The sequence below is a fragment of the Etheostoma cragini genome, chromosome 19 (assembly GCF_013103735.1).
Source record: "Etheostoma cragini isolate CJK2018 chromosome 19, CSU_Ecrag_1.0, whole genome shotgun sequence".
NCBI classification, from domain to species: Eukaryota; Metazoa; Chordata; class Actinopteri; order Perciformes; family Percidae; genus Etheostoma; species Etheostoma cragini.
In genome coordinates, this window is record NC_048425.1 from 5,216,716 (window position 1) to 5,237,545 (window position 20,830).

Consider the following 20,830-nt stretch of genomic DNA (forward strand, 5'->3'; position numbering starts at 1 on the left):
GTGTGTGTGTGTGTGTGTGTGTGTGTGTGTGTGTGTGTGTGTGTGTGTGTGTGTGTGTGTGTGTGTGTGTAAGTGTGTCAAAGGTATACTCTCTCAGGGGTCAGAAGACTTGATGATTTTGTAAGCTCATTGTGCTGATATTTGGCAGCCTCGGGCATCTATTACACATTTGATGTTTGAGGCCTTTTACAATAAATGTCACCAATATAATCAATCTTGCTGAAATTCTGTATTTTGTAGGTGTAGTGCTTTTTTTCTAAAATATGTTTTTTCTGCCCGCACCGGAGGGTTACTTGCAGAAGCATCCCCCAGGTAATAAGTTAGGAGACGGTTAGGTCTCGATTGTCATTTCCTGAGTTGAATCAGACCGATCCTGACACATCTCGTCTTTGTGATCAATTCAGTGGCCCTTCCAATGGAATATATGACATTTGCTTCAGCTCTTTCTTCCTGAAGGTTGTTTTATAAAAAAGAAAATGTAAAACCTGACCAAGACTGGATTTTAGAGGCTGTTATTGCTATTGATATTTTAGTCTGACATAAAAACATGTTAAGAAACATGTTATTTTTTTTACATACAACAAATAATCTTGATAAGGATCTTTGACCGAGATATATATCGGTACTGAGCAAGATTTTTTTTAAACCTTAGGGGGGGGGGGGTGATTTTTATTTCTGAGGCAGCCTGTGTGACGTACTGGAATCCAAACATTGGATGTACATACATGGGATAGACTAATGGGCTGTGGGGACGCCCCAGTTACTGCTACATATAGTTGGCTGACCGTAGCCAAAAGGACATTATCATACAATTTCAAATCCAAAACAATAATGGTAGTTATTATCTTAATGTCATGCCTTTTTAAAGGCTCATATAAAATAAAGCTGTTAAAAGCAAGACAGAGATTGAATGACTGGTAGCAGAGGGACCAGGCGAGCATCATGAAGTGAAGATAGATGTAAGCGGATAGAACACACAGAGGGCAGACTGGAACGGAATAACACCAAATTGATCCAAATCCTATTTTGGTGAGATGGAGGTAGCAGAGATGGAGATCGAACTGAGAAAGATTCATTTAAAAAAAGGACCAGCATTGTAGGTTTGAATTGCTCCTGGGCAATCGGTGTGTGAATGAGTGTGAATGTTTTTTCTGATGAGCAGGTGGCCCCTTGAATGGCAGCCTCAGCAACAGTGTCTGAATGTGTGTGAATGGTGTCCGTACTATGTAAAATCGCTTAGAGTAGTCTCTAGACTAGAAAAGTGTTATGAAAATGAAGTCAAGTTTCACATTCTGCAGAGGAGCAGGGTGATGGGATGGAGGGAAACAGCTATCAAATGAGACAGATGGAGGGGATGGAGAGTTGTGGATCGCCAGAGGAGAAATGGAAAAAAAAGCCTTGAATGAAGACAAGGTACTGGGCAGGAGATAAGAGGAAGAACGAGAGATTGTGCTGCTTTTTGTTGCCAGACAGTGGTAGACAGATTGTGTTATTGGGAGAGATAACAAATGGTGGAGCCTGGAGCCCACACACACACACACACACACACATTTAGCCTGTATGCATTGTGCCAGTGTGACTGTGCCCCTGCTGTAATAGTCTGCCGTCCTCTGATGCAGGTTACATACCTTCGAAATTGTTATTAGATCTAGGCAAAACACCGGGCTCAGGCCGGCACAATTATTAATAGATTCAGTTTGCAAATACCACACACACACACACACACACACACACACACACACAAACACCATGAAAAAAAGGAAAATGTTACAAAGGGACAGAGAAGGGCAGGAGTGACCACTTCATTTTACAACTGCTGTTCTTCCTGAGCAGTATTACATTCAATACAATATACTCAATATTCTGGTGAAAACCAACCCTCAGAAGCTACACAACACCCAGTTCATTTAATCATAGCCCCAAACTACTTACAACCAAACTTACAAAGCAATTCTCCTGGGATGCCTTACAAGCTTCTGAGTACCGCAACAAAAACAACAACAGCAGACATGGACCAAACGATTAGGAAAACAGGAGGACATCTCGCAAAGCCATTAGCTGATGAAAACTAGTTTCAATGTCATTCTTTGCTGCCATTATTTATTGAAACTCCCCTTCTACGTCAAGGTGAGTTTTTGGATCTGTAGTTTTAGATCTCATGCCTTTTTCTGCAGATCTGATGAGATTGGACAGGAGATCAGAGTATTTTAAGTAGGAGATTGTTATTTCTTTGAATTGAATTCTACTGCTTTTTAGTTGTTACCCGCTCGTATCCCTCCAACAGCCTCTACGAGAAAAATACTGACAGATGTAATTACTCCAAATACCAATTGTAAGAATACGTTATTCCCAGGAACCAACCGTTTAGGTTAAAGACTATCAAATGCAGAGACTCGGTAGATTCTAAATAAAATGTATGAAGTCATTAGTATTCCAGTTAAAGAGTTTTTGGGAAAACTGCAGTGACATCTTTATAAATGCCTATCAGTACCAACGTTTTTCAGAGTAGCACATCAACACTACGGTTGCAACCACATAGTGTTGTTGCATTGTATGTATAGTAGTATCGATATAACCAAAATGACTGTGAGGATAAGTAATGGAATATTAGTATACATTTATAATGATGCATCTTCAATATCAACATGAACCAAACAGGCAGGCAGATTGTGTCTCTCTAAACTGGCTGCAGGGATGCAGCATGGATCAATACGCACTACATTAAAAGCTACTGGGTTAGTGGTGCTGCTTGTCCTCCTTTTTCCTCTCCTCTCCCTCTGTTTCTCTACCTCCCTCTAATAGAAAAGCATGCATGCCTATTGATTAGCCAAACCATGATTAGCTTCCTTTGTGTACACGTTTGTTTGCCTCCCCTCCAGTATTCAGGCATGAGCAGACGGCGCTTTCAATTTTCTAATGTGTGGCAGCAGGGCTGGATGCTGCTCTCCGTTCAGACAAACGTTGATAAGATTGGAGTCTGTGCCGATGGTGGGGAGATTATTGGGTGCGTGCTTGCGTGCGTGCGTGCCGTTCAGAAGCTGAACAATCATCAAACAGAAATGGAAGGAGTCTCTATCTGTCTGTGTGTCTGCCCTGTGATTGTCTCAACAGTTCATGCGATGGACTTCACACTTGGTGGGTATATTGCTTTGAACCCAAGTTAGTGCAGTGTTGATTGCAAGTTTTTTGAGATCCACGGGCCATTTTTGTTTATTTTTGTATTAGTTATTAGTATGCCATATGTTATGTACACACTTTTTACTGCATTGAATTGGAGAGGTGACTCCGATTGACTGTCACACTGCCAAACGGCATGCTGGGTATGCGATGCAACTTTCAGAATATATATATATATATATATATATATATATATATATATATATATATATTTATCTAATAGTCCCAAAAAGCTGTTTTTTATCAAATGAAGTGTATGCTCAAGCCTTGCTATGGGGACGCAACTATGTCACGGCAGGTCTATCGCTCAGGTACCCAGGGAAGTGTCGAATGGGAAGTTGTTCGGACAAGCTCTTTGTGAAATAAATTTAAAAAAATACTGGAGCAAGCAATCGGCCGGGCATTAGATTGGTGCACACTCAAATTTTAAATACTTTACAAAGTTGTGTAATGATTAACCTAGACATAATTTAATTTAGAATTTACATGAACATTTCTGTAAATTAATACCTTGCTAGGCTTTGTGTGGTGGGAGGATTTTCATTTGATTAGACGAAAACCATAGCCAGAAAGGCTTTGTATTGCTGACCTAGAATAAAATACAGACCGTACAACATTTTAAATCCTCTTACAAACTTGCTCAGTCAGCAAAAACTGTAAAAAAGAAGAAAAAGGGAGTAAGGGTTAAATTCAGGAGCTTTGGTGTGCAGTAAGGCCGCCGATTTATTTTTAGAGTATTTGGTGATCAAGCTGCAGATTTTGGTTGTTAAATCTCTAAAATAAAATCCAAAGTACTGCAACAAAGGTGCAGCGGTTGCTCTTTCGGCAAATTATTCATCAAATGAAACCATAGCATCTCCTGCTCCATGAGTCAGACAGTTATAAATGGGATTCCTCCCGTTCGCTGCAGATATTTTCTTCTGTGGACGTAACTTTTTCAATTCTAGTCCTTGTAACAGACGTGCCAAACAAAATCTTTGAGAATGAAGCACTCATCCTCTGTAGGCAAAAAACACGGCTTAATCTCAACAGTGAACCCAAGTCATCAGGGGCGGGGAACAATCAATACAGCATTGTATCGCAATCTTTCCTGTGGCAAAACTGTATCGATACAAAAAAGCCAAGTATTGATCTTTTATTATATATGTGGCGGTCATTTTGTCTGCTTGACGATCCCATTTTGCAGCAATAAAATTAAAGTGAGATAAACAAACCGATGTGGAATGGGCCGGAGGGAAACTGGAAATCGTCACATTTTCTCTCCATCTTTAAGAATAGTTTCAAGAAAAAACCACTCTTTTCACACGATTGTTGATTATTTTGTAAGTGCTATATTTGTGTTGGGATCTATTATATTGTATATATTGTGTCTGTGTTAATTTGAGTTTTTGGTTGGTATATTATTTGTTGTATATTTATTGTTATCGGGTTATAGTAGCTTATTTGGGATTCCCCATTTCACGCGGCCGGCATATGATCATTGTACCTCCTGAAATTGTGTTTAAAGATACAATGATGACGTGTGAAATAAAACTAAATTGTAACTTTGAGTTTGAGAGGTGCATTTTGTGTGCGTTTTATTTTGTAAAAAATAATGTGTAGTTTGTGTTTTACCTGGCTGCAAGATAAATGTACTCTTTAGGACTATAAAGTTGAAGATTATACATATACCCCAACTTGCAAATAGCCCCTTCAACGAGTACTTTGATTTAGCATTGTACTTCTACAACATTGTTAAACTCATGAAGGACCGTTTAAAAAGAGAAAAAAGATTAAATGCAGCAAAAGCTGAAGTATCGTCTTTTTCAAAATTCCATTCTTCCTCCTTTTTTAACCTGACTGGCACCGTCACCTATGTTACCAAAATGCATCTCGACTGCCGACAGCAAGGTCAGAGATGTGGGTGTGTTGGGTCAGTAGCAGTGGATGTAGCTTCAAGCTGCTTAGCCTCAAGCAAGGATGAGAAGCAGGCTACAGAGGTCTGGAAAGCTCACTTCTTTCTAACTCCGTACTTCTAACTCCAGATTTCTTGCATTTCCTGGCTTCCATGGCTTAGTGTTTAGCCTCAACTGTCACTGACATCCCTGAAGGACAGTTATCAGCACAGCTCCCTCTGGAGCCACAAAAGGCTTAATACTATTATTAACTATTTTTCACAAATGCAGTAGTACTGTGCAAAACCTGTAAGTTATAACCTTGGTGAACTTTCCCTTTTTAAAGAAACAAAATGGCATAAATGCTGCTTATCTTTCTGTTTTTGTGAAGAAATGTGGGCCTCCTGTAAATAAAAAAAGTGTCTCTCTCTCTCTCACACACACACACACACACACACACACACACACACACACACAAAGTCCTTCATGGTTGTCTTGTTTTTTCAACTAGTGTTTGCCAGACTGTTCACCTATCTTGCCTATTCATCCTCAAGTTACTGAAGCATTAGTCTGCTGCACCACTGTGAGCCTCACTGGAGTCTGACTGCTGATGTGACCAGCATGCTAATCATGTTTAAGACCAGGCTTGGGGGGTGGTACACACACACATAGTGTATACACACACACACACACACACACACGTTGTTCTTGCTCTCAATTTTGCTCCAACCCTATTTCCAGATTTAAAATGTCTCTTCTCAATGATTGATGCCTTGGCCACCTGACACCAGGCCTTATCCCCCCCCCCCCCAAACCCCACTTGTCCATGGTCATGGATGAGAAACGGAGCTCTATGACTCATTCTGCTCTACAGGCAGGTTGTGCTCCTGTAGAGGGGCTTTCAGTTGAATAAAGGGCAACCTCAGGTGTTTAACCCTTTGGTGATTCCGCGTAGCCAGACCTCTGTCCCGTCGTTTAGGGGAAAGAATTTGAAAATGCTGTTCAACTAGAGTTCCACCAAGAGCCTCCATGATGGTTGCAACATGTATAAGTATCTTCCCAGTAGAGCCAGACCTATAAATATCGGTGGGACAATATTAAACATTTTCCAAACTATTGGTAGTGTCCATAAATGAATATTTAAAAAAGTAAAAGTTTATTTTTGAACTGCATTATCATAGTATTTTAGTGAGGACTCATAAATAACTACAAATAACTATAGTTAGGGGAATCTGTTTGTTTTGTTACGCATTTCAGGGTTTAAAATAAAATAAAAAAATAAAATATATATATATATATATATATATATATATATATATATATATATATATATATTGAGCGATATATCAGATTTTTAAATGGCCAAGTATTTTTTTATCCTTTATCTAACGCTTTATTGTTTCATGTTCACCCAGTAATTGTTTGAGTTTTTTCATCGAGCAAAAATGCCAAAACAGTTGCTGTTAATTTGCTGCTTTTATTGTAAATGAATAGCTGTAACTGTTGATTAAACAAAACAAACAGTTTGAAGAGGCCACTTTGGGCTCTGGGAAATGGTTCTGCTTCATTTTTCACTTTTTACGGAGGTTTTATGGACATACAAAATGATTGATTAGTCTATGAGGTGATTAAAAGATTGACCAACAGTGGGCCAACCCGTGCAGCGGCCCAGGTTCGAGTCCGACCTGTGGCCCTTTTCTGCATGTCATCCCCAATCTCTCCCTACCACCCTTCCTGTCTATCCACTGTCACTAATAAAGGGAAAAAATGCCCTATCAATCATTGGTTACAATCCTTTCCTGTTATTTTAACGACCATTTTTGTGTCCACATCTTTTGCTTCAGTCAACACTTGAGTAGAATTAATGCTGACAGTGTGTCTGTTTTGACCACATCAGAACATTACTGGCTCCTTATTTCTGATCCTCCAAACCCAGCTGTAGCCTATAATGTTGCTGTTTAATGAATAAAAAGTAAAATGATATAATCCATTTTAGATTAATATACAACAGCTTCTTCCTTAATGACATAGATTTGGTTCATATTTCATGTAGTTGTGGACCCGCCGTTCCTCCATGGTTCCTCCAAGTTGTGTTGTTTGTGTTACTGTACACCCCACCAGTGCTTGTTCACACGCTACGCTGCCACTCACACAATTTTGTAGTGATGCACATTGAGAGCTTGAGATCTGTTTTCAGATGAATTATTCTTTTTGCATCTTAATATAAAAGCAAGAGGATGACAAAAAGAGATCCGTGCTGTTCTCCCAAACTGTTGACATCTTCACAGGCTGTCTCCACTCAGCCAAGAGCTATTTTAAGACTGTTGTTAGCGAGGAGCCAAATGCTTGTTACTTCTGCTGCCTGTGAGGGTCCACACTGCAAAACATTGTTGACTCTCTTTCTCGCTCCCCTTTCTTTCATTCTCTTTCTCGTTCTGTCTTTACACAGTGTTTCCCTGCTTCTCCGCGCTCTGGATTGTGTGGAAATACATTTTTTACGAGCATATTTGTCTTTTGTGTGCGTGCGTGCGTGCGTGCGTGCGTGCGTGCGAGTCTGCGGGTAAGCTTATTGAGGACCTTGGGCTCAGAAAGGCCCCATGTGAGGTTTTAAGCCACACCAGCTCAGCTCCCACCTTTTCACTTGAAGTAAATAAAACACACACGCACACGCGCGCACCCATAAAGATCAAAGTGCAATGTTTGTGTGTCACCAGCATTGGATAACCTATAAAAAACTTCCTTTGTATGTTGTCGAGTTATTTTTTCCCTTTTTCAAAGTGTGCGTGTGTGTGTGTGTGTCCGGCCACTAACGCTTGTCCATAAATCTACCAGGCTCATAGTGACTCTGGAAAGGGTGGCAAATAACTGATCACAATCTGCTGTTTGGGTTACCACCGTGTTTGTGTGTGTGTGTGATTACCTCATAGCTATGCCTATAGAATGTGTTATTTACTGCTGAGTGAGTGTTGCCTGTTTGTGTACATTTGCATGTGTGTCCAATGCCTTTAGGTTTTCATTAAAGCAAATACCAGAGTTTACTGGCAGCGGATTGGTTAAGACACAGAGCATTCAATGTCTCCAGTAGGATTCTGGCAGCGTCCCTTGATGCACGTTGTCCCACTTTTTATTTGCCATATTTCCTGCCTTTACTGTCAATAAAAACTAACAGTGAATGCTTTCAAATCACCTGTCAGAGAGCTGTCCGTCACATTGTCAGTCCTTCAGTTTAACTGTCAAATATGCTTCCGCATCACTATCCTCAGAACAACAAATGGAAGTTTAGACTGTCAACACAGCATGAGTGGTAGCTCTTATTGTTTTTCTAGTTTATTTCTTCTAGTTTCTAGAAGTTTCTCACATCAGGTCTCGTCTTGAATCTTGGCTTTAGGGACTGCAGGCAACCCATCATACATTATGCAGCATGTCTTTATTTGTTTTGAATTGTTTCATGCTATTGCAGTTAAACAGGCACTTCTTTAAACAGTCCTCCTTGAAGGTGAATTTAGGTACTTGTGGGAAGTGTAGGAAAAGTGGACTCTGGCATGCTTGTCATTCAGGTTTGGTACAGCAATAAATGTGGCCTTTATAGCATTAGCTCAGTTGATGCTCAGGTATGATTCTTTCACTGGATTTTCACTGAGATTTTTTTGAAAACACCATTAATAACAAAAACACTTGTTCAGCTCCCAGGGCTGCATGGCATGATTTATGTCTTTAGGTGGAATCTTTTCATGATGATATGAACACATTGTGTTGTCGTTTTTCAATTAAAGTTTTCAATTTTCAATTTCAATTAAAAATAAGTTTGCCCCAGCGGTGCGCTGGGAACAGGCTAATCAATGGAATGGAATGATAATGACAGTGGAGGAGAGGAGCAGGGAAGCTAATAAAGAAGGAGAGCAAGGCTCTTACTCTTTATGGCGGCGCTGCCATTGATCACAATTACTGAGTGGACCAGCGGACACCAGGTTATTTAAGAGGAGAGAGCAGGGTGTGGGACACGTGTTGCGTTACCGTTACGCTAGGGAGGGATTATGGCAGGAGTGAGTCTTAAATAACACTCATGACAGGAGGAGAATGGGAAATAAGAGCCGAGTAGGAGGAGAGGAAGACAGGTGATGTGGATGAGAGTGAGTGAGGACAGGAGGAAAGCATGGTGTTTAGCTTGTGTGGTACGGCAAGGTCACACCTGACGGACTGTTGTCAAGGGAACCATAGGCACCTTCCTCCTTAAAGATACAGGCATCCACACCCCCATCACACTCACACATATTCAATGGTACTTTTCAATATCCTCGCTTCTCACACTAGCCTCTCTATTAACGAATGTCCGTTACATTCAAACCATTACCAAATGACTTGATACAAAGTCATTCCAAATTCAACTGTAAAGACAAAGAGGACACATATAAATTACAAGACGATTACCTCTTCTGAAGAGGTCCTCAACACTAGCAACTGCGTCGAGGAGATGAGCAATCACCTAAGGCCTGCGTCATGTGGATGCGCAGACAGAGTTGCCATTACCTGGAATTCCTTATGGGGCGACGGAAACGATGCGCGTTACATTATTCTGATTAGTTTAGCAGGAAGGTGAACCCTTCCAACAGCTGATTCAATTTAGGAAGAGAGCATTGATTAAGAGTTTGGTCTTCCTGAAATAATTTACGCTGAGCTACATTTCAATCAGGAGTCTGCAGATATAGTTCGCAAAAGTTATTATGCAGCATGATAAAACGCACAAATTCTTCGGAGAACAGCTGATTCAATTTAGGAGAGAGCACTGATTAAAAGTTAAGTCTTCCTGAAAGAATTTACGCTGCGCTACTTTTGTCATCCATTTTTATTTCCAGTGTGTATATAGATATATAATATATATCTTATGTGTTTTTATGTATTTTTTTTTAAAGAATATTTTTTTAGATTTTCCGTCTTTACTGGACAGGACAACTAGATGAGAAAGGGGAGAGAGAGGGGAAAGACATGCAGGGAATTGTGAGAGGTCGGACTCGAACCTTAGACTTCTGCATTAAGGCATTAACCTCGGTGTTAATGTGCACCTGCTCTACCAACGGATTCAACCTGGCCAATAGTAGTTTAACAGTTGATATTGTTTCACGGCTCAATTTGTTTGTTTGTGGGTGAGACTCCATTTGTTTTCTTTGACAGATGCGCTGTATTTCTTCAGAGACTGGCCTTTCCAGAATGTCAGAGGTCAATCTTCCCACAGACATTATTGAACCATTCTCTCTTTCTCCGTCAGCGCCACTCCTTTCATCCACCCATGTCTTCTTCTCTTCAACTAATAAATAAAGAAATTCCAACGACTGCTGGGAAAACACGAGGCGTTGTCATCCAGAGGGTTACTAAAGATTTATTTAGTGGTGGTACGACACCAACAGCTTCTCCAGTTTTTCCTGTAGAAGCATGAAGACTTTATGACAAATGAATTCCCTCATAACTCCCTGAGGACACACACAATGCAGATGGAGGTCTTTCCCATCTTTTATTATGTTATTACACAGGACAAGGGCGTAAATAAAGGAACCTCATGTGGACTTGACAACCAAGGATGCATTAGATTAATTTAGGAAATTTACAAAATGTGGAAAAATGCCCCTAAATGTTCTCCGAGCTCCACGTGACTTCTTTGACTTGTTTTGGTCAAACCAAAAAACCCTAAAAATATTAAATTAAGATATATACAAGGTAGGCACAGTACACCAAACACAGACGTGGGGGGGGGGGTTCATTTTTATATAGTACGAGGTCCCCTGGTAATACTATTCCTGTCCAAATAGGGTTTTAAATGATTAGAATATACAAATGTAGAGCTGAATTGGAATGTGGTGTCAAGAAAATATTGTTTGTTGCATTGATTTTAAAAAAGAAAAAAAAGATATCTGTAAAATATAACATTCCTGGAGCCTAGATTCACCTTTCAACATCCAATATTTGCAGTGTTTACTTGTTCAATGTCTTCAATATTAAATGTCTTTACTATATAAAAGACTCCTCAGTATCTCAATTGTATCGTAGCTTATTTAGTCTCCCAATTAATTTAGCGATTAGCCGACTACGTCAGGTGGCAACAAGATGTCGAGTAGAAATAGGACACACTGATTTATTATAGAAATATTTACATCAAATCACATACTCAAAAAACCTGAAAGCAGAATTGTTTGGCTTCAAACAGCTTGACAGATGACAAGGAAACCAGGCTTTAAAAACTCTCTTAACAAGCGCCCGTGCAGCTCAGTTGGTAGAGCGGGCGCCCATACGTAGAGGTTTACTCCTCGATGCGGCAGGCCCAGGTTCGACTCCAACCTGCGGCCCTTTGCTGCATGTCATTCCCCCCCGTTCTCTCTCCCCTTTCATTTCTTCAGCTGTCCTGTCAAAAACAGGCCTAAAAAAATAAAACAAAACAAAAAAACGCCATTCACAAACACACATGTTGACAATTTAGCCACGGGGTTTGGCTGTGCCCTGCCAATAAAGCAAAAACACCCACCAAGTACAGTACACTCCTAAACTTCTCTTCACTGGAACTAGAGTTTGTAAAACAAGAAGAAGTGAAACTAGTGTGTTGCATGGAAAATGTGTTTGCGTGTTTTTCAAGAGAAGTAGTGTGTTCTCTTAATAGGAGGGGTTATTTTGCATTTTGAAGCCAGCAGCCATTAGAGGAACTGCAAGCCGAGGCACTTCCACATACCGCCTTCAACGTTCACTTGTGGTGGCTGCGGCTTCGTCCAGACATTATCGATAGCACAGTTAAAACCGAGACGGGAAATCTGGGTGCGTCTCTGTGCTGTATTGATCATCATTACCGTGTCAAGCGCACTACGACTAGAAAGCTGCTCCTCAGATCTCATTCTCCAAGCAACGTGTTTTACAAAACAGTTGCAGAAGCACATTACCCGACAAGGACACACAGGGCATCGGCTGCCACATGTGAAAAGGAGCAGACCTCGCTCGAAGAGTATCTACTAAGACTTTTTACAGTTTGTTTAATAAACATGTCCGATCTTTTGACATTAAATGGATGTGCAAACTTTACTTTCTCAAGTATCAGTATAAAAAACAGATTCGGCCCGCAAGAGATTTAGATCCTATTGGGAATTAATCAAAATCCTGGCTTAGCTAGACTCCCTTAAAGACACATTGGTTTGTTTTTTTCCATTATACATTGCAGCCTATAATCAAATCCCAGCTGTTGCGTTGTAGAAGCAGGTTTGTAATTATTTACACAATACAAGTGTATTTATATAGCACATTTCCGCATCAACACTATTCAAAAGTGCTTTCCATAAAAAAATCTTTAAATCATAGAAAATAAAAACAAGCTAAAATAGAATAAGACGATGCTGTGCTCCCATTTTCCAATCCTGTCTGTACAATCAAAGGCGTTGTTTCCTAGTTCCTGTGCTGCTCCATCGTAGCATGGAGTGTTTTTCTTTTTCTTTGCTCTTGTCTGATTCTTTTTTCAGATTGACAATAATGTGCAGTGACTGTTGAGGTGTTGTGAGAGGAAGCGGTCGTGGCAGGCAGACTGTTTTGACCTTTACAATGTGATTCCCATCATGTGCTGGGATCACAAGCGCTGTAGTCTATATCCACAACGTTCCACTTCCAGGATTGCTATGTTGCCGCCGGAAATTCCGCCTGATGACACTCTTTTCGGATGTTCGTTACCTTCATTTCCGCTTTCTTTGTGTTGGAATTCTAAACTGCGGTGGATTTACGGTTAACTGCTCCTCAGATCTCTGCAGGGTTAATCCAGACAGCTAGCTAGACTATATTTCCAATGTGAGTTTTTTGTTGCACAACTAAGTCTATCTTGAATGGAATTTTGAATTTGTTGTGTCGTGCAAGTAATCCGGTGCACAGATGATTGACGGGTTTTGTGCTAGAGTTCTGCAGCTTAAATTAAAGAAGCTGAACAGCGAGCACCATCAGTATGACATCCTATTTGAGTTTTGATTCATCATACTCCAGGGTTGAGGAGTTTTAGGACTCTCCAGTTGCTATAACCTACAGCTATGATGTCCGGCGATGAAGGCCCCAGCGGTGTCATAAACATTTTCTGTCTCATCAGCTCTGTGATTGATCCCACTCTGGGAGGTAAATGCTAACACCCCCCCCCCGCCCCTGGCAAAAGATGTGTTAAAGTGATCCATATAGTTCGGAGAGATGGGTAAAATCAACTTGTTTGACGATTAACTAAGCATTTTTTCAAGCAAAAACTTGTTTCTTGTTTCTGTCTCTCAGTTGTATAATATTGCAACATCCCAAATTTAAGACAATATCTAGCTGCAGATATTGATATAATATCAAAATACTGCCCAGCCCTACTGCATGCCCATCTGTCTTCCAGTCTGACTGTCTCACCCCTTCTTCCTTGTCCATTACCTCAGGTTCTTCAGTCCCTATCCCAAATCGACCCCGGGCTCCCAGCCTCCTCTCCACCTTGATTCACTCCACTCAGATCCAGCAGGTGTAATCAGAAGCTGCACTTAGCTGCCCCTTTTCTATCAGAGGGAAAAATTGATTGGTTTTTATTCGTAGGCTAGCCTCTCCTGGCCACTTTGATCTTGTGCAGAAAGCCTTGGGACCGAGGAGGAAGGCTATCCTGTTTTTTGCTGAGTGTTGCATCAGCAGTCCATTTTTGAGCATTGGGATGGGGGGGGCTTAAAAAAGAAGATGAAAGGCAGTATAGTGGGGTGGATTTGAAGGAAGGCCCAGGTGAGATGAGAGGGAGGTTTGAGGGTGGAGAGGTGCCATTTTTCTGTCCACTCTGTTTGCCTTTCATCTTTATAGTTGAAATAGAAGTTTGAGTGTGTTTCTGTTTGTCTATCAGCTCCTCCTCCGTTCCCACTTGTCCTGCCTGGACTATTGATCCATGTAGAGCCTGGCCAATTATTTTCTTTATTGAATTATTGATGTAGTTGTTTGCTGTTTTTTTTTTTATTCTTTCCAGTCACCCAAATCATGTGCAATGGATTATCATGTGAATGCAGAGTTGTTGTTTTTTTGCCTCAAGGCGTTGACCTCTACACACTACGCCCAGTACAGCGGGATTGGATGGTGATTGTCACTTACCCATGCAGAACTTACCAGTGGATGCTGTGGTGGAGGCGGGGCTTTTATTAAGATGCTATATAAATAACAGCAGTTGCAGGATAGCTTTCAGATGCAGCGACATTCATAGTGGCAAAAGAGTGAGCAGGGCATCTACGGCTTAGTAAAGGATGCATTGGATAGAACAGCAGCATAGCAGCTCATAGCCATTGCTTTAAGAACTAGTGATTTTAAGTATATTAAAGGAGCACTATGAGTTCCTGCATGGTCACTTCTGTTGACGTTTCACGTAAATTCAAAACACAACAGAGCAAGCTCGCCCCTCCCCCCATGTTTCCGTAACTGTCACTAACCCCCACCCCCTCGTCCAACCATCTTGTCGGCGATTGGCTGGAGTATGTTGTTATTATATCTTCATTTGAGAAGTTGGATCTAGCCTATGTTGCCACTTTTATTTAATGAAGTACTTAAATAAGTTACTTTGTTATCGTAATGTTTGGCAACAGTGGTAAATATGTTCAGAATGTACACAGGCACTGATCAAGTGGACCAGGGAATGGGACTGCTTTTAGAGTCAAGATCTCTTTGGGGGTCATAAGTTTAATTTTCTTTCCTCACATTTTGTAATTATTAGAAATGTACTAATTTCTGGGTTTGTTGTTGCTGCATATGTTATTGTGTTTCTTCTGCCGTTTCTTTTTAGCCTCCACAGTTAAAAAATCTTATTGTATGTTATCATACATTTGTGCATTTTTCCTCTCTTCTCCTCCTTTCAATGATGTAGTCCTTCCTTAAAGAAAAAGCCACTTTTAAAACGTTTTTATATTTGTCATGTTAGACAGTTGAACACATTGTGTCAGCCTCTTTCATCCTGAGATCTCTATTCTCTCTGTTGATATGTACCTCAATTTCCGTGTCTCCTGCTCCCTTCTTCTCTCATCATTGTCTGGCTTCTTGCTTGTTTCTTTCTCTCTGCATTCATCACTGTCTCCACATCTCCATTTTTGCTGTTGTCATTTTCCTCTAGCTCCCCTTCCTGTCTCTTTTTTTCTCTGTCTGGTACTTTGTCAGCCTGTCCTCCATGTTATTTTTTCCTATAATATTCCCTCTGTATCTCAGCCTTTTTTCTTTGTTTTCTTACTATCTCTCTGAACTCGCCCAGGCAGCACCTGCAGGTCTATTTAAGTGCTTTACTTTCTGTGTCTAAAGCCCTGGAGATGAATTATTCAACAGATTGACCCCTGGCTGCACAGCTGCTGTTTGGGTGTGGTGTGTGGTTCTTTTCTCTGATTCTGAAGTCTTTAAGTGCTTCTGGTCTTGTATGTGTCTCTGTTTTTATGAACAGCACCTTGTGTTTGCCTAGTGTGCATTTTGTGCGTGTTAAGCGGGAGGAAACTTGTACTTACTCAGCTCTCGCCAGCATCCTTTTGTATGTGTGGGCTGGAGTTGTAAAAGGACACTTTTACAAAAATAGCAAACCATTTCCAGTCCCATTTGGGCATAGTTAATTTTTTTTTAAACAGCTCTTCAACAGAAAAAACACAAAGTTGTGCTAACGGCTTCTTCAAGTGTCACTTTCCATTTTAACTGTGGTTTATTTGATGGTCCAGTCAGAAAGGGGACGATAAATGCAGCTTTTTTACTTTTGCATGATTTACATTGTTTTCATGCACTTGCAATAATATAAAGGAACTTTGCAGCAATGCTCTGCTCACGCATCATCACTCAAAAATAAACTCCACAGATCCAAGCTTGCACCCGTTGCAAGTGTCTTTGTTGGTTTAAGACCGACACAGTTGTCAGTTTCCCATCCAGCCCCCTTGTCATTTAAATAGCAAATACACCTGCACCCATCTTTGGGCCTAAGGGCGTGCTGGTCTTATAGGGAGGTGTGTCCAGGTGAATTCTTGGCGTATTGCTATCTTGAGGCAGCAGAAAGTGATTGCTCCATTGACAATCAAAAACCTGGTCAAAAGTCAATAACGCAGCATTTTTCATTGTTAATGCTGCAAAGTGTTACACACACACAGTGTAAATCCGCATCATAATAGCAATGCGCCAACTGACAAACGCTCCTGGCTGTCAACAGGAATGGCACATGACACTCGGATTGGTTTAAACATGTTACACCCAAAACACACCTTTGACAGCTTCTCATCCATTTTGCAAAACAAATGTTCATCACAAGGAAATGTATAAGTAGGGAAATAGACAGATCTAAACAGGTGTTTATTTCTAATGATTGTAAAGAAGTTGCTTTGGCCAACAGCTTGTTAACTATCCTGATAGTTTAGCTTTGTTGGAAAAGAATGGACCACTGATGACTTGTTGATGATGTTGCTTGAACATTGGGTGAAGCCTCATTATGTCTTCTAATCTAAGTCTGCTTGTGTTTTCTCTACAGGCTGTTCAACCTGACTCTGAAGAAGCTGATCATGCTAAAGGAGCTGGATAAAGACCTCACCTCCGTGGTCATCGCCGTCAAACTGCAGGTACGAGATATCTCCAGTCGGACAATGAAAGCAGCAGCAGCAGTCGGGGCGGGGCAGGTTTGGCGTGGTAACCATAAACCCTTAACTGCTAAAATGGATTTGGTCTCTTTAATAAAACCATAATGTATAAGGAAATATAATCCAATATAATGTGAAACGCTGCTATGAAATAGAAAGTAGCTTACAGTACATCAACAACACATTCAATTTACACATCAAAATTGCAGTGAAGCTAGAAACGGTAGTAAAAGTAAAGTATCATCATTGCAGCAACGATGATAAACTATTACAGGCAACCCAAAAACAGCAGAACAAGTATGAAACAATTTAGTCAATGTTAATGTTTGTAACGTCTAATTAAACTTGCCTATGAAAAAATAAATAAATAAATAAATAAAGCACCATCAGTGGTTTTCCGCTTACAATTTAGCTTCAATCATCAAAATTGTATTTTAGGATTTAAATAATGTCGCTTTATTTAAGTGAGCCAGGGCAGTTGATGTGGAAATTAACCACAGAATAAGGAATTGTTTTTTTTGTTTTTCTTCTTTATCTTTCTGTAGGAGTTGTTTGTTTTGTCGAGTCAGCTGTTTGGAGCTGAACACACTTCCTCTTCTGTGTTTACAGCAAAAATACTTCTGTAACTCCTCCACAGTTGTGCAATCAATTATTATGCTTGGGGGGAGCTTCTGGGTATAAACGGTCCAGTATAGTTTCTAACCATTTGACATCTTTATGACAGCAGAAGCAGATAAGTTGGTAAAGGTTATCCTAAACAACTTAAAAATATATTGTATACTGTCAAATTCGGCCTGCTGTCTTTCCACAACACACAGTTAGGATGGGAACTGAAGAGTTTATCAGCGTTGACTTCCATATTTAGTGGATTCCTTTAATTCTGCACCTTTCTTGCACTGTTGCACTTTTGTGTGCTCTACGTCATCTCCATCTTGCCCATAATTGAAGATTAATAACAATGTTCTTGTATGTTTTGACACAGAATGCAATAATAGAAAAAATAGATTAAGTTCTCCTTTTATTGCTGTGGCTCCACTCCCAGTTTCTGCTCCTTGGCTTGTTTTCACTCGTCACCATCTCCATCTTGTTTTCTAAGTTAACCATTTAACTCTCTGCTCTTTCTTGCACATAATCCACTTTTAATTATTTTTGCCATGCTGCTGCTGCCACTTACTCAGTATTCCCTCGGTGCTCCCTCCTTTCAGCCAATTTCCTCTTCTTCACCTCCCTCTTTGTCAACCTCCTTTTCCTCCCACACCTCTCTTCTCTGCATGTGCTTGATGATAATTCATTGTTTTGACTCTGCTAGAGATAACCGGGCATTCTGCTAATGGTAATCTTTCCATTTTTCCCTGCTCTCATACTATTGTCTCTTTTGTTTTTTCTTTCTGTGTCTCCTCCCTCTGTCGCCTACTCAGGGTTCGAAGCGGATCCTGCGCTCCAACGAGATCCTGCTGTCCTCAGCGGGACTGACAGAGACTGACCTGCAGCTCACCTTTTCCCTGCAGGTAAAAACAAAGGTTCAGTGGGGACAGGTTCCTGTCCATCAAAGCAAACACACACTTTGTTCTTGTAATCTTTTGTTGACAAAAATAAAAAAAGTGTAATATCTTTCTCATGAATAGCTTAATATACATCAACAAAGAAAATTACTTAAAAAGATCCAGCCCAAAATGAACCTAAGGGTTAATAACTTATTATTATTATTATTATTATTATTATTATTGTTATTATTATCACAAACTGCTAATTATCTTATAACGACAGTCGTCAAATGACAAACGCCATGCTTAAGCTATGTTACTGGTTACACGGCGCTCGTCGTTGGACTGGTCGGGACTGTTTTACAAAGATGGCGTCCACCTGTATACGTGAATGGTACTGTCTTTATAAATTGTCTTTTTAATAAACTGTCTGTACACTTACAAAGTTCTCAATGCTTCGGTTTACATGTAGGGACCCTCATTATGCTACCGTAAAGGTGTGGTGCTATTTCGTTAATGGTATAGATGGTATAGCGATTTCTTTTTACTTTACCGGTGCCCCGACAACTAGCATTATAACCTAACTAGTGGTTCGCGATAAAACTGGTCATATATTAGCATAAAAACATGTTATTAACCTCTAGGTTCATTTTGCGCCCGATTTGTCCTTTAACATTTGATGTCAAGCTAAACTACCTGCCTTTTGGCAGAAGATTGTATTTGGTGTGCAATGATTATCTGTGAATAGAATGGGTAAAAAAAGATAGTCACACTGAATCACCACTGTTTTCAGCAAAAACTGAGGCTGATTGTTGAAGCTTTGTAAAATGTTGATTTTTGTCTCGACGCTCTGTTTTCTTTGTTGCTACGTATTATTTATTATGTATTAAGCATCAGAACTTGCATGCATCAACACTCACACAGCGTTTTACATTAACTTCCCCTGTGCATTCAGGCCGAGCAGGGTTAATGTAATACCCAGCAGGGTTTCTTCTGCTCTAAATCATCCTTTTCAATTTCCATGTTTCTAAATGCTGCTAAAAGGTCAGGGAGTTTCTCTCCCTGGATCTCAGCAATGAGAGTGAGCCAGGCATTATACATTTAACTTTCTTCAGCAGCAGCACTGCAGAGAGGGAGCCTATTAAAACTGAGCAGCAGAGATTTTAAGGCTTTAAACAATGCTACAGAAGTCTGTTTTGTTCCATTTATAGTTCAGCCGGTGGAATCCTTAATGATGGGTTATGTCATAGTAAGGATGTGAATAAGTGGTTCCACACTTCAGGTCCGCGGAGACAGGTTAGCGGGTGTGAATGCCTAATGCAACTATCAGTCTAATTGTCATGACCTGGGAAACAAATTTCGCTTATCAGTCTGCATCTGATCCCTACCAGCAAGTCACACACCTATCAGCTGTGTTTTCTCATGTGTGTATTTATGTGTAATTGTACCTGCAGTACCCACACTTCCTAAAGAGGGACGCCAACAAGCTTCAGATCATGCTGCAGCGACGGAAGCGATACAAGAACCGGACCATCCTGGGCTACAAGACCCTGGCCCTGGGACTCATCAACATGGCCGAAGTATGGCAACATTAATTCAACTCTTGTGTAACACCGAAATGCATCATGGAGGTTAAAAAGAAAATCCATCACACTGTTCAGTGCTCTGCAGAATGATGCAATGTGTTTACATTTACTTTTTTTATTTATTTTTTAGCTAGTCTCGCACATCCCCACATGAAAAAAGAAAATTAACTTTGTAGCATTTTGACAGCAAGTTAGTTTTTCCTATCGGACAAAAGACACCATTGTTCTAAAAGCCTAGACTGTATGCGAAATGAACGTAGTCTGTGACGCCAGCATGAGGTTACTGAAGAGACAAAAGGATGCTTAAAGTGGGCGGCCCCTGGTGCCTCCAGGCAGACGGCACCCACCTGTCACCTTAAAGCAGCATGCCCTTAGTTATTTACAAAGCCCCACCCCCATCCCCACCCTACTTGAAATGAGAGAAGGTTTAAATTGTTTGAATACCTATCAAAACAGTTGAACTTTCAGCTCTAAATTCGACTTCTTGTTTTAGGAGGACTGATTCAAGCAGAACGTTTTTCTTTTTGTATTCATAGGTACAAAAAATTCATTTGAAAATGATTTTAAGTAATCTGCTCCTGTTAAAGAAATTCTGGTAAAAAAATAGATGGAGCAAAGGCTCCTCTTTCCAACCACTCGTTACGTCTTTGTGTACTGTTAGCACCTCAACAGCAGCAGATTGAGGTCAAGCTGCGAGTTGTTGAGTCAGCGGAGTCTCGTCCTCGTCAGCCACACAAACGTCCCAGCTGATCTGAGCTGTCGACCCGACAAATTACCGGTCACAGGCTCATTTCCTTAAACATGCAGCCTCTGCCTTCTGCTTCAGCCCAGTCTCCGTTTAACTTTGTTTCACCAAGTGTCCTCCCAAAGTGCTTTCAAACCTGATATCAACAGAATGCAAAGGTTTGTCTTCTCTCATGCAGCTCTATTTCTCCTTTTTATCTTTCAGATACTTTTATTCACAGCGGTGCCTCTCAAAGCGTATTTAGTGCTAACCTTCATTCAAACCCAGTTCAGGCGAGTGCACCTTAGAATAAAACTCAGAGTTCAATCTCTGGCCTGGCGTTCTCTTCTCGGCTGCCATAAATGTCGCCATAAATCAAACTCCCAATTAAATGTGT

General features: G+C 40.5%; 1 protein-coding gene across 2 annotated transcripts in view; it reads left to right on the forward strand.

Moving 5' to 3' along the window:
* Positions 1 to 20,830, forward strand: part of LOC117962213 (phosphofurin acidic cluster sorting protein 1-like) — a 52,920-nt gene that overhangs the window by 14,195 nt on the left and 17,895 nt on the right. For both annotated transcript variants that reach the window (XM_034901374.1, XM_034901375.1), the window contains exons 2-4: positions 16,534 to 16,621; positions 18,058 to 18,147; positions 19,578 to 19,703. In XM_034901374.1, coding sequence (XP_034757265.1) covers positions 16,534 to 16,621; positions 18,058 to 18,147; positions 19,578 to 19,703 — 304 coding nt within the window. The remainder of the gene's footprint in view (positions 1 to 16,533; positions 16,622 to 18,057; positions 18,148 to 19,577; positions 19,704 to 20,830) is intronic.